The sequence below is a fragment of the Xyrauchen texanus genome, chromosome 20 (assembly GCF_025860055.1).
Source record: "Xyrauchen texanus isolate HMW12.3.18 chromosome 20, RBS_HiC_50CHRs, whole genome shotgun sequence".
NCBI lineage: Eukaryota > Metazoa > Chordata > Actinopteri > Cypriniformes > Catostomidae > Xyrauchen > Xyrauchen texanus.
Window position 1 is genome coordinate 22439553 of NC_068295.1, and position 13270 is coordinate 22452822.

General features: G+C 36.2%; 1 protein-coding gene across 3 annotated transcripts in view; it reads left to right on the forward strand.

Annotated features, from left to right (window-relative positions):
* The window catches only part of LOC127660925 (SERTA domain-containing protein 2-like), a 70396-nt gene extending 59569 nt beyond the window's left edge, over positions 1-10827 (forward strand). For 2 of the 3 annotated variants that reach the window (XM_052151412.1, XM_052151411.1), the window contains exon 2: positions 6459-10827. In XM_052151412.1, the coding sequence (XP_052007372.1) occupies positions 6463-7578 (1116 nt within the window). In that variant the 5' untranslated portion in view covers positions 6459-6462 and the 3' untranslated portion in view covers positions 7579-10827. Of the gene's footprint in view, positions 1-6455 lie in introns of all 3 variants that reach the window. The other variant, XM_052151413.1, reaches the window with a different exon arrangement.
* The last annotated feature ends 2443 nt before the right edge of the window (positions 10828-13270 follow it).

Below are 13270 nucleotides of genomic sequence, written 5' to 3' on the forward strand. Positions count from 1 at the left end.
AATGGACAATGACCCCAAACCTACAATTTAAAGGCAATGATCCCAAATACTAACTATAAGTGTTTGTAAACTTATGACCCAGAAATGTAATGAAAGAAATAAAAGCTGATAGTGATCCTAACTAACCTAAGACAGGGAAAGTTTTCTACGATTAAATGTCAGGAATTGTGAAAAACTGAGTTTAAATGTATTAGGCTAAGGTGTATGTAAACTTCTGACTTCAACTGTATTCTAGTTGAAGACAGTAGCTTGACTATGCAAAAATCAGCTGTAGCTAAATTATAACTGCTCATGTAAATGTACTGCCTATTTTCAAATTTCTAGTAATATCTCTTGTTTCAAAATGCAGTACTCTTTCAGTGCACATCACATTGTAAATGCTTGTATGAAATAATAATTAAAAAAAAAACATTTCCTCTGTCTCCCCCCACTGATCTAATACAGATCTAGATTACACATGATCATAAATCTAGTTTACTTGTTCATATACCCCTGTCTTATGAATTATTTGCACTCTGCATGTAAACAGCATGCTTTGGAATGCCCTTTCATCTCCACCATGGTGTAACCAGTTTTTTTCCAGCTCACCAGTTTTGTTTCAGAAAATCTTCAGCAAATCACATATTTAAAGAAAGGAATCTCTCTCTCTCTCTCCACTAGCTCTTTTTCAACTCTTTGGGTGGATTCCCAGCTGACTATGTTTGTCATGGTAACAGGCAGCAAGGCAACAGGCCCAGCCACTTGCACTTCCTGAGTAAGTGAAGCAGCCTGATCTGCGTCTGCGCAGAGAGAGAGAGAGAGAGAGATTGAGAGAGAGAGAGAATTTGTGTGAGTGTGTGTGTGTGTGTGTTTATGTGTTCAGATAGGGTTTGGGTGCGTGAGTCTGTCAGCCTGGATTAGGTTCATGCACACTGCAGCACTGCCTACCGCTATCACTTATATGCTAATGAGGGGAGGCCTAAGGAATGGGCTTCCTTTTCTCTATGTCTCTTTCACTCACTCCTCCTCATTCTCTCTTTTCCTTGTGGGCCAGAGTGAAGACTGTTTGTCCTTTTTGTTGCTTCTTACATGTTTCACTCAAGAAATTAAAGGTGATTTGATTGAAATATATATATATATATATATATTATAAAAACATTTTTATAATTTTTTATAATATATTTATACATAACATGACATAAATATAACTGACAAATGCAAATTTAAAATGCATTACATTATTGTGGCTGACAAGTTAAAATAAGTAATGAGTAATGAGTTACATAAATTGGCTTTAGAATCCAATATATTGTTTATTTCCAAATTATTGAATGTTAGCCAATCATTGGCCTACAATCCACAGCAATCCATTTTACAACTGAATGCAGGGCTTATTAGGGCTTGTCTAAGGATGCGTCAATGTACGCATGCATCAGATAGACACTTTTGGTGCGTCTCACTTTGGTTGCGTTGCATCATAAAAATGCAGTTTTTAGGTCACTGTGTCAAGTTTAACGTAGTTTGAAATAAAGAAAAACATGTCTCGAGATCACTGTGTTCGGATTTGCACTCTATCAAGCTGTTTTAGTGCAAAAGATCGTGTTCTGTCTGCTGTCAGTGAGTGTGGATTTTTCTCTGTATTAGCTGTGCGTTGCCTATACAGCTGGAGTTTTGCTTACTGCCCTCTGGAGAAAACAGGTGGTACTTCAAGCTTGAATTGCTCTGATGGTAGGGATATTCCTTATTAAGGTCTGGGGACATGATTAATTGCTTGAATTTTTTTTAACTAGTCATGTTTTATATAATTATTCACACTGAATTAACACGTTAAATCGACAGCCCTAATTAAAACGTGATTTCTGTGCCTTTAGCGACACCAAATTGAATTGCAAAAATAATTATTGTTTTCAGACAGGTTTCCCAGAACACTCTCTTTGGCTTTCGAAAAAAACTGACATTGTTGTCTCTGCATATTACGTTGGGAAAGCAGAAATTATTTTAACATTAAAAACTTTAACTTTAAATTCAAAATATAATTTAAATTGACCCCATTTACTTTGCAGATGCATGTTTTTGGTCTTATTGTGAACAATTAATTAGTGCAAGTTACTCCAAGGAAAAAAAATATTGTATTTGTAGTAGTTCATCAAGTAAGGTATAATCAAAAGTCAATCAGTCAGTCTGTATCACTATAGCAAAATGAACCCCAATATGGTGGTCGTGTATCACCCTGAAGCATTTATTTAGCAGTAATGACTGGCAGAACGTAAATTGTCAATCTTATTACAAGACTACTTGACAAATAATTTAATTTATTTGAGTTTAAATTGTTTTATTATCCTCTTTGTAGAGATCGCAGATGTGATGTGATGTGATGTGATGCGAGACGTAGATGAGTTGACATACAATATTCGATTGACTTGTGTAATATCACCTAATATTTCAGAAATATCACACCAATGGATGGCACGGTTGACCAATCAGAAGGGAGTAATACAGAGAGCCGTGTAATATAATGCAATAACATGTTTCACTTCTGAAGCGACTTTCTTCATCATCTGATATCACCAAGCTGCCTTATTTTTCAGCCCATTCCCTAAAACCACCTGGCTCCATTCTGAAATGTAACGCCCACTTTTCACAATCTAATCAATTCAATGTTTTTCTTATTGAATCTTGTTTAACTCGGAAATGCACTCACTGAGCAATTTATTAAGAACACTATGGTCCTAAAAAAGTGCCTGGTGTGGCCTTCTCCAGTTGTAGCCCATCCGCCTCAAGGTTCAATGTGTCTCTCTCACCAATAAGTCAGTTCCGTCCACAGACCTGTCGCTCACTGGATGTTTTTTTGTTTTTAGCATCATTTTGAGTAAACACTTGAAACTGTTCTATGTGAAAATCCCAGGAGATCAGCAGTTATAGAAATACTCAAACCAGCCAGTCTGACACCAACAATCATGCCACGGTTGAAATCACTGAGATCACATTTTCCCCATTCGGATGGTTGATGTGAACATTAACTGAAGCTCCTGATTTATACCTGCATGATTTTATACATTGCGCTGCTACCACACGACTGGCTAATTTAATAATCTCATGAATAAGTAAGAGTACAGGTGTTCCTAAAAAAGTGCTGAGTGTATGTTGGATTTTAGAAGTAAAATGGGTTGTAAAGGCAGTTTCATGTATACATAAACATAGTAGATTATCAAATGAGCCAAACCGTCAATACGTGATAGAAACTTTTCATTAAAGTGTCTTTTTCTAAAAAAATAAAATATCCCACATACATGTGTCACACTAAGTTCAAGCATTAATATGTTCAATGTAGCACTCTTTGTTCTTTCTCCATCTCACTTATTCTTTCTTTCTCTCTCTCTCTCTCTCTCTCTCTCTCTCTCTCTCTCTCACCCTGAGCAGAGCTGTGGTGACTCAGTGTACTGTAATATTACGATGGCCTATGTGATCCATTATAAACCTCTAGTATCATGAACCTACACTGCTACAGCTGAGAGCAGCACTGCCTAACATTAAAGCTCAGAACAGGTCACACAGGCACACATGCTCCTCCTCTCGTCCCCTTTTCCCACTAAACACTCAGCTGGATCCTGTCTTCCTGCATCCAGCATGTGTTTGAGCAGGCAGTGATCAGGGCTTTGCGCGCTTGTGACACATTCTTACCGTGAGTACTTACTGAAAGTCTGACACACATTTGCCTCCCTCCTAACTGCAGCACAGCTCAGGAAAGAGTAATCAAAGCTGTATTCCTGTAAGCGCTCCTGCGGTAACGGCTCATTGCACACAGGACTCTAAAGTGTGAATTCTTGAGTTGCATTAAAGAAACACAAAAATAAAATTTTTATCATCATTTACTCTCCTTTATGTTTTCCAAACCTGTATGACTTTCTTTTTCAATGGAACACAAAAGATGCATAATTGTCATAAAAGAGTGACACCCTTAGTCACCATTCATTTTGATTGTATGTCATGTTGACAGGGTTGGAAGGGTAACTTTTGAAATGTATTCCACTACAGATTACAGAATACATGCTGTAACATGTAATTTGTAACATATTCCGTTAGATTACTCAAGTTCAGTAACATATTCTAAATACTTTGGATTACTTCTTCAACACTTGTAGATTTTTTCACTTGTTTTGACTAAAAACTGCCAGTACAGTAAGACAAAATACACATTAAAAATACATTCTCTGAAAAACATAAATATCTTATGCTGTGTTGTTTCTAAAACAAAATAAATCAAATGTATCTTTTTTTTAATGATTTTTTGATATTTTTACAGGAAAACAATACAAAAATTATCATCAAGAATATTGTAATAATTTACCCTAATATCAAAAGTCTTACTAGAAAAAAGAAATTATGATCCAATGTGAATTTTATTTTTTTATAAAAAAAAATATGATCGGGTCTGGTAACATGTGCATGTAAAATGGCTAGAAATAGCATTTTAGCTTAGCGTAAACTTGACAATTTACACAAGGTTTATTTCTATTTCTTCTGCTCCAAACTTACTTCAAGCTTACTTCTGTGTCTGCTCATATGAATGTAACAAATCATAAGAAAGTGTTTCACCGCTGTTCAAATGCACTTTAGATAAATGTTTTCCATCTGAAAGGTCTAAATATTAAAATAAACAAATGACAATAAAATGCAAAGTAATCTTCTCAGTAATCAAAATACTTTTTGATTCTAACTGTATTCTAATTACCAATGATTACAATTTTAACTGTAGTGGAATAGTTATTTACAGTAATTATTACAGTAATACAGTATATTTTATATTTTAAAAATGTAATCCCATTACATGTATTCTGTTACTCCCCAACACTGCCTGTTTGAGATGCTGTTGCTGCTCAAAGATCTCTAATTGTGTTGAGATCTGAGTGTGCGTGTTAACACACAGTACCATTCACATATATTGTTACCTTACCTGATTGGCACAGTAGTAATATAAGGCATTGTGGGCTCTTTCCTCTCTGCGATGGCTGCACAGAGACTGTACTGACTCTCACCCCAGTGGCGGCACCGAATGCTAATATGTTATCAACTTGCAGGGCAATATCATAGCAACAAGCCACAAATCTGTTCATTGAAATGGTTCCTTTTATTTTTTGTTTGGATGTGTTTTGTTTTGCATCTAATGGTTTATAATCTATATGCAAAACATGTTTTAGAACATGATTTTAACCAACACTAGTTTACACCTACCACCAGGGTCACAAGTTAAAGGGATAGTTCACCCAAAAATGTAAAATTCTCTCATCGTTTACTCCTCATGCCATCTCAGATGTGTATGACTTTCTTTCTTCAGCAGAATACAATCGATGATTTTAGAAGAATAACTCTGTAGATCCATAGTGAATGGTGGCCAGAACTTTGTTCAAAAATCACATAAAGGCATCATAAAAGTAATCCATATGACTCCAGTGGTTAAATCTATATATTCAGAAGTTATATGATTCAGAAGATCAATATTTACGTCCTTTTTACCATATATCTCCACTTTCACTTTGACATTCTTTTCCTTCATGCATATTGCCACCTACTTGGCAGGGAGGAGAATTTATAGTAAAAAAGGACTTAAAAATGGATCTGTTTCTCACCCACACCTTTAATATTGCTCTTGAAGATCAACCACTGGAATCTTAAAGATTACTTTTATTCTGCCTATATGTGATTTTTGAAGTTCTGCCCACCATTCAGTTGCATTGTAAGGACCAACAGAACTGAGATATTCTTCTTAAAATCTTTGTTTGTGTTCAGCAGAAGAAAGAAAATCATACACATCTGGGATGACATGAGGGTGAGTAAATGATGAGAGAATTTTCCATTTTGTACGAACTATCCCTTTAACCAGGACTTACGCAAAAATGCAACTTTCAATGACAAAAATGAACCAGATATTTAAGTAGGTGTGGCAAAAATACCTGAGATGAATTCCTGCTTATGTATGTTAATTAAGTTTTGATATATTTCATAATATTGCGTTCTATTTATGGTTTTAGACACTTTAACTTGTAGTTGCCAGATATCTGTTTTTGCTGTCAGAGGTGACTGTTGTTGAATGTGAAACTAATATGTTGTAAATATGTTGATATTTTTAGGGGGGAAAGTGACCCTGACAATAAATTCAAGGGGGGAATTCCATATTTACCCTTTATTTAAAAAAGCTAATTTTACAAGATTTTCGATTAGCCGATTTGATTACGTCTATATAATATTTGGTCTTTGTGAGTGCTTTTGTGAATGATAAAAAAATTCTGTTTTGATGTTTAGCTGGTTGTTTCCTAGAAATGTTTGTGTTTTATACACCCAACATTTTCAACAGTTTTTTATAACTTTTCTTTTATGTAACGTGTTTTTTTTATTTTGTTGAGTAACTAAAGTGCTAATCAGCATAAATGAGTAGCTGTGTGGTAACACACTTTTTCTCTCTCTCTTTTCTTTCTAAGCAGATATATGTTGGGTAAAGGGTCAAAGCGGAAACTAGATGAGGATGAAGAGGGGCTGGAAAGCAAAGCGTTGGCGGCAGGGATTGGAGCATTGACCGACGGCCTCTCTAAGGTGTCCTACACCTTGCAGAGGCAGACCATCTTTAATATGTCCCTGATGAAGCTGTACAACCATCGGGCGCTCACAGAACCCAGCCTGGAAAAGCGTGTTCTCATCAACAACATGCTAAGGCGCATCCAGGATGAGCTAAAGCAGGAGGGCAGCCTGCGGCCGCTCTTCTTTACGCCCTCCCCTCCTCCCGACGACCCCGTGGACGAGAGTTTCGGCGAGGCGCAACCTGCCTTCAGCGTGTTGTCCATGGTGGCACCACCACTGTCCCAGTCACCTGCACTCTCCGCTCCAGTCACTATACCCCCCTTGACAGGACTGTCAAACCCTGCTCCTCTGGAGGCCTGTCTCACCCCAGCCTCACTCTTAGAGGATGACAGTGTCACACTTTGCACATCACCATCTCCGCAAGCTCCTCCTCTGCCCAGACTCCCTCCTTTAGTGGCCAGAGACAGCTTCTCTTCTGCCCTGGACGATATTGAGGAACTCTGTCCATCTCCTTTACCGCCAACAACAGCATTGCCCGGTGCTACCTCTCCCTCTTCCTCCCTGACTGTGGCCCTCCATTTGCCCTTGTTGCCCCCCACCTTAAACTCAGGGGACTCCAAAGACTGCTGTAAGCCTTGCTGCCCAAAGCTTGAAGGGCTGGTCCCGCTGCCTGAGGAACGGCCAGCAGTCCCCAATGCACCCGAGGCCAGATTGCTGGAGACCCTTCCTCCTAACAACCTAGAAATGAACACCTCACCCACCTCCTCGTCCTCTGGCTTTCTAACAGACCTGGCCCTGGACGACATTCTCTTTGCAGACATTGACACCTCTATGTATGACTTTGACCCCTGCACCCCTTCCTCAGGTGCTACTCCCTCAAAACTGGCACCAATGGTGACGGCGGATGAGCTCCTCAAGACTCTGTCACCCTACAGTGGTGCTGCTTCTTCGGTCACCTCAAACCAGCCTTTCAAAATGGACCTCACTGAACTGGACCATATTATGGAGGTGCTTGTGGGATCATGACCAGGTCTGGAGGGAATTGGAGAAGAAATGCTAAACCAATCAAATAATTTTTAAGTACAAACTGGGAACGAAACTGAAGAATCACTTTGTGAGTGTTTTTGTACAGTTTTTAAAGACAAGGAAATTGACATTTTAATGGTGATGTTGCCCAGTACTACTTCTCAACACTGTGCATGCACTGTGCTTGCATTTTCCAAAAATGAACATGAAGAAATCTTTGGAACACACTTTGGCTTCTGGCATATATGAGTGCCTTCATCATTTATGACCTCTTGGTAAATTTCGGTCTATTCATCCTTTTGTCTGTTTCTTTTCATTTCTAATCGAACAAGACAAATCGTCAGAGGAGTAGTATCTTTCTTCCCCCCTCCTCAGCTGACAGGTGCAAGAATGTGCAAGTACAGCCCTATTTTCATGTTCTTTTATTTTCATGAAGCACAATGATTTTTGAAAGAGGAACTTGTTTTGTGTTCATATTTTTCTATGCAGAGCTAATGCTTCTAGACATTATAGTAATATTTAAAGTGGTCTGTAATTTTTCTGTCAGTCATTCATTCATTTTCGTCTGCTTCCATTTAAATGTTAAAGTGAAACATGAAATGTACACATTTATGGAACATGCTTTACCTTTACCAGGTTATTTATACATCTGTGCAGTGGTCAGATATTTACAGTCAACCAAATTTCTTATGATCTGCCATTACAGCTCAGATTCTATGTGTTTACATCTCAGCTGGCAATAAGTGAACATTTGTTCTGATGCACAACGTTTTACATATACATTTATTTGATACGGTGGGAAAATTATCAAGCCAATGCTACAACTCCTTTAATGTATGCAATCAATGCTTTTCTGATCAGTAATAAGCAAACCATCACATTCTCGCAACTTACCTTTTTTGGCTTTGGTTTGGGCTTCACATCATTAGTCCTGACATTGTGGCTCTTCCAGTTTAATGCTACACTAATGCTCAGCAAGAGGGTCTATGCATGTCTGTACATGCAAAGATGAAAACACACTACATAGACATGTATGTTCACGGTTGCTATTCTATGAGCCCATTTTCAAAAATAAAAATTAATCTAACTCTGTTTGTCAAACATTTCCTTTGTATATGTCTCTCACCAGTACAATGGTACATTTCTGTTAACATACTAATGCATGCAGGATTATAACTCATAATTGTACAGATGTCAGATATATGATTTTTTTATTTTGTATGGTTTGGTCTTATTTATACAATTGTTTGAGTTTTAATTAATGTTATCTGTTCATGTTAAATCAGATTTTCTCTCTGTTGCCCTGCTGGGTTTACTCTTGGTGTTGTTTGGCCAGTAGAAATGGACACATTACATTTAAATGGAAGATTATTTGGGGGAGTTTAAAGGAATGTTACAGGGTCAAACCAATGTTCTGAGATCAACTGACAGCTTTTTTAGCATAACGATTATTGCCCCTTATTTATTACAAAAAAAGAGCAAAAAACATGGTTACAGTAGGCACTAACAATGGAAGTGAAAGGGGCCAGTCTATAAACATTAAAATATACATTTTTTAAAAAGTATAGCCACAAGATGTAGATATTATATGTGTTAACATGATTTTAGTGTGATTTGCCTGCGTTACGGTGGTTACTAGATTACAGGGTTTACCAGCGTATTGCAATTTTAAATAGAACTTCAAACAGTTGAGGTTAGAAAGTGATTATATCAAACTAAAATGATGTTAACACATATAATGTTTACTTCTTGTGGCTATCTTTTTGAAACTGTGTATTTTTATGTTTTTGGACTGGCCCCCATTCACTTCTATTTTAAGAGCCTTAATGTAACCACAGTTAGTACATTTTTTTTTAATAAAAATAGATTAAAACTTTGTTTTTTTTGGTTATCAACATTATGCCACAAAAATTGTCCAGTGAACTTTTACTGAACCCAGATCATTCCCCTTTAAAAATGCACACCTGATATTCATGATATTTGTTCACCAGAAGAGTTCAGAAGTCTGCTAGAGATGGGCTTATAGGGTGAAATTTCTTACAGTAAGCTTTGGAATTTCATTCTGTCCTGTTGTCATTCCCTCTCTCATTATAGAAGAATATTCTGTATGTACAGTATGTGCAATAAAAAGCACATTATATTCGCTAAGAAGACTCCATAAAACACTGAATTTGATTGGTTTACCGAATTGGTTAGAATATTATTGTATGTGCCGTTCACATGTTTGAATCAAAAGGAAAGGGACCATTTATCATATCAGCTGTATTATCTTCATAGAGCAGTCTGCTGTATTGCACCAGCTGTCATTAATAATAAGTATACAAACTGAAAAAAAAAAAAATACTACGCACAATATGGCTTTGTGATATGAATCAATCAAACAACCATTGCAGTGAGCAATGTGGAAGGGAAGAACACGTATATATTATCACAAGTTAAATGTCTATTTAACAGTTATCTAATTCATCTTGTTCAGGTATGGCCATTAAAAATCTGACATTTTAACTTGCTGTCAGAGAGACCTTTGCTAGAGGCAACAATTTGGATTTGTTACAACCCAGAGTTCAAACGAGAGATTGTCTGAGAATTTTAAACATGAGAGAATGAGAGCCATGTGTACAATACTATGGAATCAAAACTATGATTAATATTACTTATAGGATTTTTGGATTTGGAGTGTGTTTTTTTGAAGTTATTTATTTTTTTGTTTTCTGTGTAAATATATTTAAGCTAACATCCAGATTGTAATTTGTACAGAATATGAGATAGGAATGTATTATGCTTATGGGAATGTATCACTGCTAATTAATTGGGGTGGAAGCCATTTAAATTTAATTTCATCTTGTTTTAATAATGCATTATTTTGTGTCTGTTTAGTTTATTGTATTATAATTTGGGGTGGTGTTTGTACTAGTCTCTAGGTCAGCACTCCCAGCCCCTATTTAATGATGAGTATTTAATGTTTTTATGTATTTCAGATTGTGTAAAGGGAAAAGGTTTGTGAAGCAATACTTATTCTCTACAAACTTCATAATTTCAATCTTCCAAATCCTCTTTCTGAGAAATTTTTTTGATGACCCTCAATGCCAAATGTAAAAAGAAAGGAAGCATGATTTCTGATCTTTGTTCTTATTTTTATATGCATCTCAGTGTCTTCAGCCCATGGTTCAAGCCACACATGTGGCGAATTTAAAGATAAGTGGTATCAGGATAGTGACCACTGGGTGGGTGGGTGGGTGGGTGGGTGTGTGTGTGTGTGTGTGTGTGTGTGTGTGTGTGTGTGTGTGCGTGCGTGTGTGAGAATGAGAGAGTGCGAGAGATAGTGGTGTGGGGAGTCTCAACCCTTTTTCTGCTCATTAAGAAAGTCTGTATCTTCAGGCTTTGGAGCTGTGCCTTTTTCTATGCAATAATACCGACAATTTAATTTTTGAGAAATGTATCACATCAACTGATGATCACTGTATTTGCAAGGTGTGGACTGTAGAATATATATATATATATATATATATATATATATATATATATATATATATATATATATATATATATATAGACATGTGTCTATGAATTTGAAACAGTCTTACTTTTCTAGTTTTATATTATACAATAAACAGAAAAAAAATTACATCTGTCCATGATTTGTTTTTTACTGTACATTTTCAATACATGTTTATTTTGTCCATGACTACAAAGCATTTTAGGTGTCATATTTTCCTTAGTTTTACTCTAAGAAATTAAAAGTAGCCTACTAAAACATGTCTCAAATGAAATGAAGAATCCAGTCATATCTGACTAATAAAATATGTTTTTTTACATGATCACATGACCAGCCAAATAGGACTTATTTTGTCTTGTTAACCTCCCCATTATCTGACACTTTTACTCATAGAATAAATTAATCATGGCTGTCTAAAAATAGCAAATTTTTCAGTAACTGAAAACTATATATTTTGCATGATGCTGCATCCCAACCACTAGGTGTTAGTATAAATCCAAGACGACTGCCATAACAAGCAGCACAAAATAAACAAGAATAATTACCGAATGCTGTAGAAATCATTATAATTAAAGATCATAAAGCTTCGTGCAACCCACGTCCATATGTGTGGACGTTGTATTTTCGCTTCGCTATACGCAACACATAATTTAAATTCATTTAAACTGACTAAATACTGTTCAAAACAGTCTAGACTGTCATTTAAGTGTTACATTTCTGTCACACCGAGTCACATGACACACAACATGATGTAGATTTCCGTGAAGTGCTTCTACGGTTAGACGAGACAACAAAAGTGCCTCTGGTAAAAAACTAAAATTCATTGAAACCTGTTTGGGTGTAAAGAGTAGCGTCTCTAGTTTCATTTGATATGCCACTTTAAAACTTCATTAATTTTTCTTGTGTCAGTGCTCTGATAAAAAAAAATGGCCACATACATGGATTTTGGTACATTATTCCATCAAAAGTTATTCTGAATAACTTTCATCATTAAAACTTCTGTGGGTCATTTCACTTCATTTTAATATAAATGTATTTTGTCATCACTGTACAATACGGTTCTATTCATTAACATTTGTAAATGCGTTCCTATATTTACTGTGCATTATCACATTGAGAATCAAAGGGTTCTTCCAAAAGCTTAAATATTTTGCTTTCAGAGGCTTTGCATAGTGTTCAGATTAAAATATGGTGCATTTCAAACTGTTCTGAGACAAGTGCAGACAGACTTAATGGGAGGTTAATTTATTCATTAAACCGGGAGCAAGGGAGCATCATATAGCTCTCTATGCTGCTAAGTGCATTCACTCCTAAAATCCGACCAAAAGTTCAGTTTCAGGCTGCAGATGATGTTTGGACCACTCAAAATGTTAACCAGACTTGGGACAATGGTATCAGTAAATAGATTCAGAATTTATAATACATTATTACATGGTTGGCAGTGATTGGATGATGTTAGCTATTACTTTGAATCAGAATTAATTGTTATTTTCTGATGTAATGTCTGTAACATCTCAAAAACATAAATACCAACAATTTTGGAAACAATTTGATTTAAAAATCGGACGTTCTATAGCTTGGTATTATTTAAAATTTCACATTTTAGTCCCACTGTCCACATATGTGGACATACATTTTTAGGGAAAACTATTTGCTCTAGAATTTTTTTCATTTTCTTCTTTTTTATTTATGTATTTTATTAATATTTTTTGCTTGTTTATTAGGTGCTACTAGTTATCAAATCAAAAAGGGAAATGGAAAATGCACACACCAGTCATGCTCGTTCTCAGGAGGATAGAGAGTAAAATGTATAATAGACATTTGTGAAAGATTCCTAAGTGAAAGAGTCTTCCAGTTCTCTCTAGTCACAGCTGCTCTGCATAAGAAAGCGGACATTTCTTGCATCAACAGTTGCCTCCATTTTGCACCCATGACTCATGGGCTGGTAGAAGGAGTCTATTTCCAGTATTGGGGCCACACAGCTGTGTAGCAAGGACAGTTTTAGCACGTCTGTGTATGGGGGAGGCAAGCTCAAAGCATTGCTGAACTGACCATAGGTCAGTTAAAATGTCTTTCCCCAGTTTATCGTGTTGCTTTATTATGAGTGGTGAGTCAGTGCTTGTCTTCAACAAGACCACTCACTGTATCAGTCTCACTTTTACTGTTTGTTATTATTTTCCTTTATCTAACTCTACA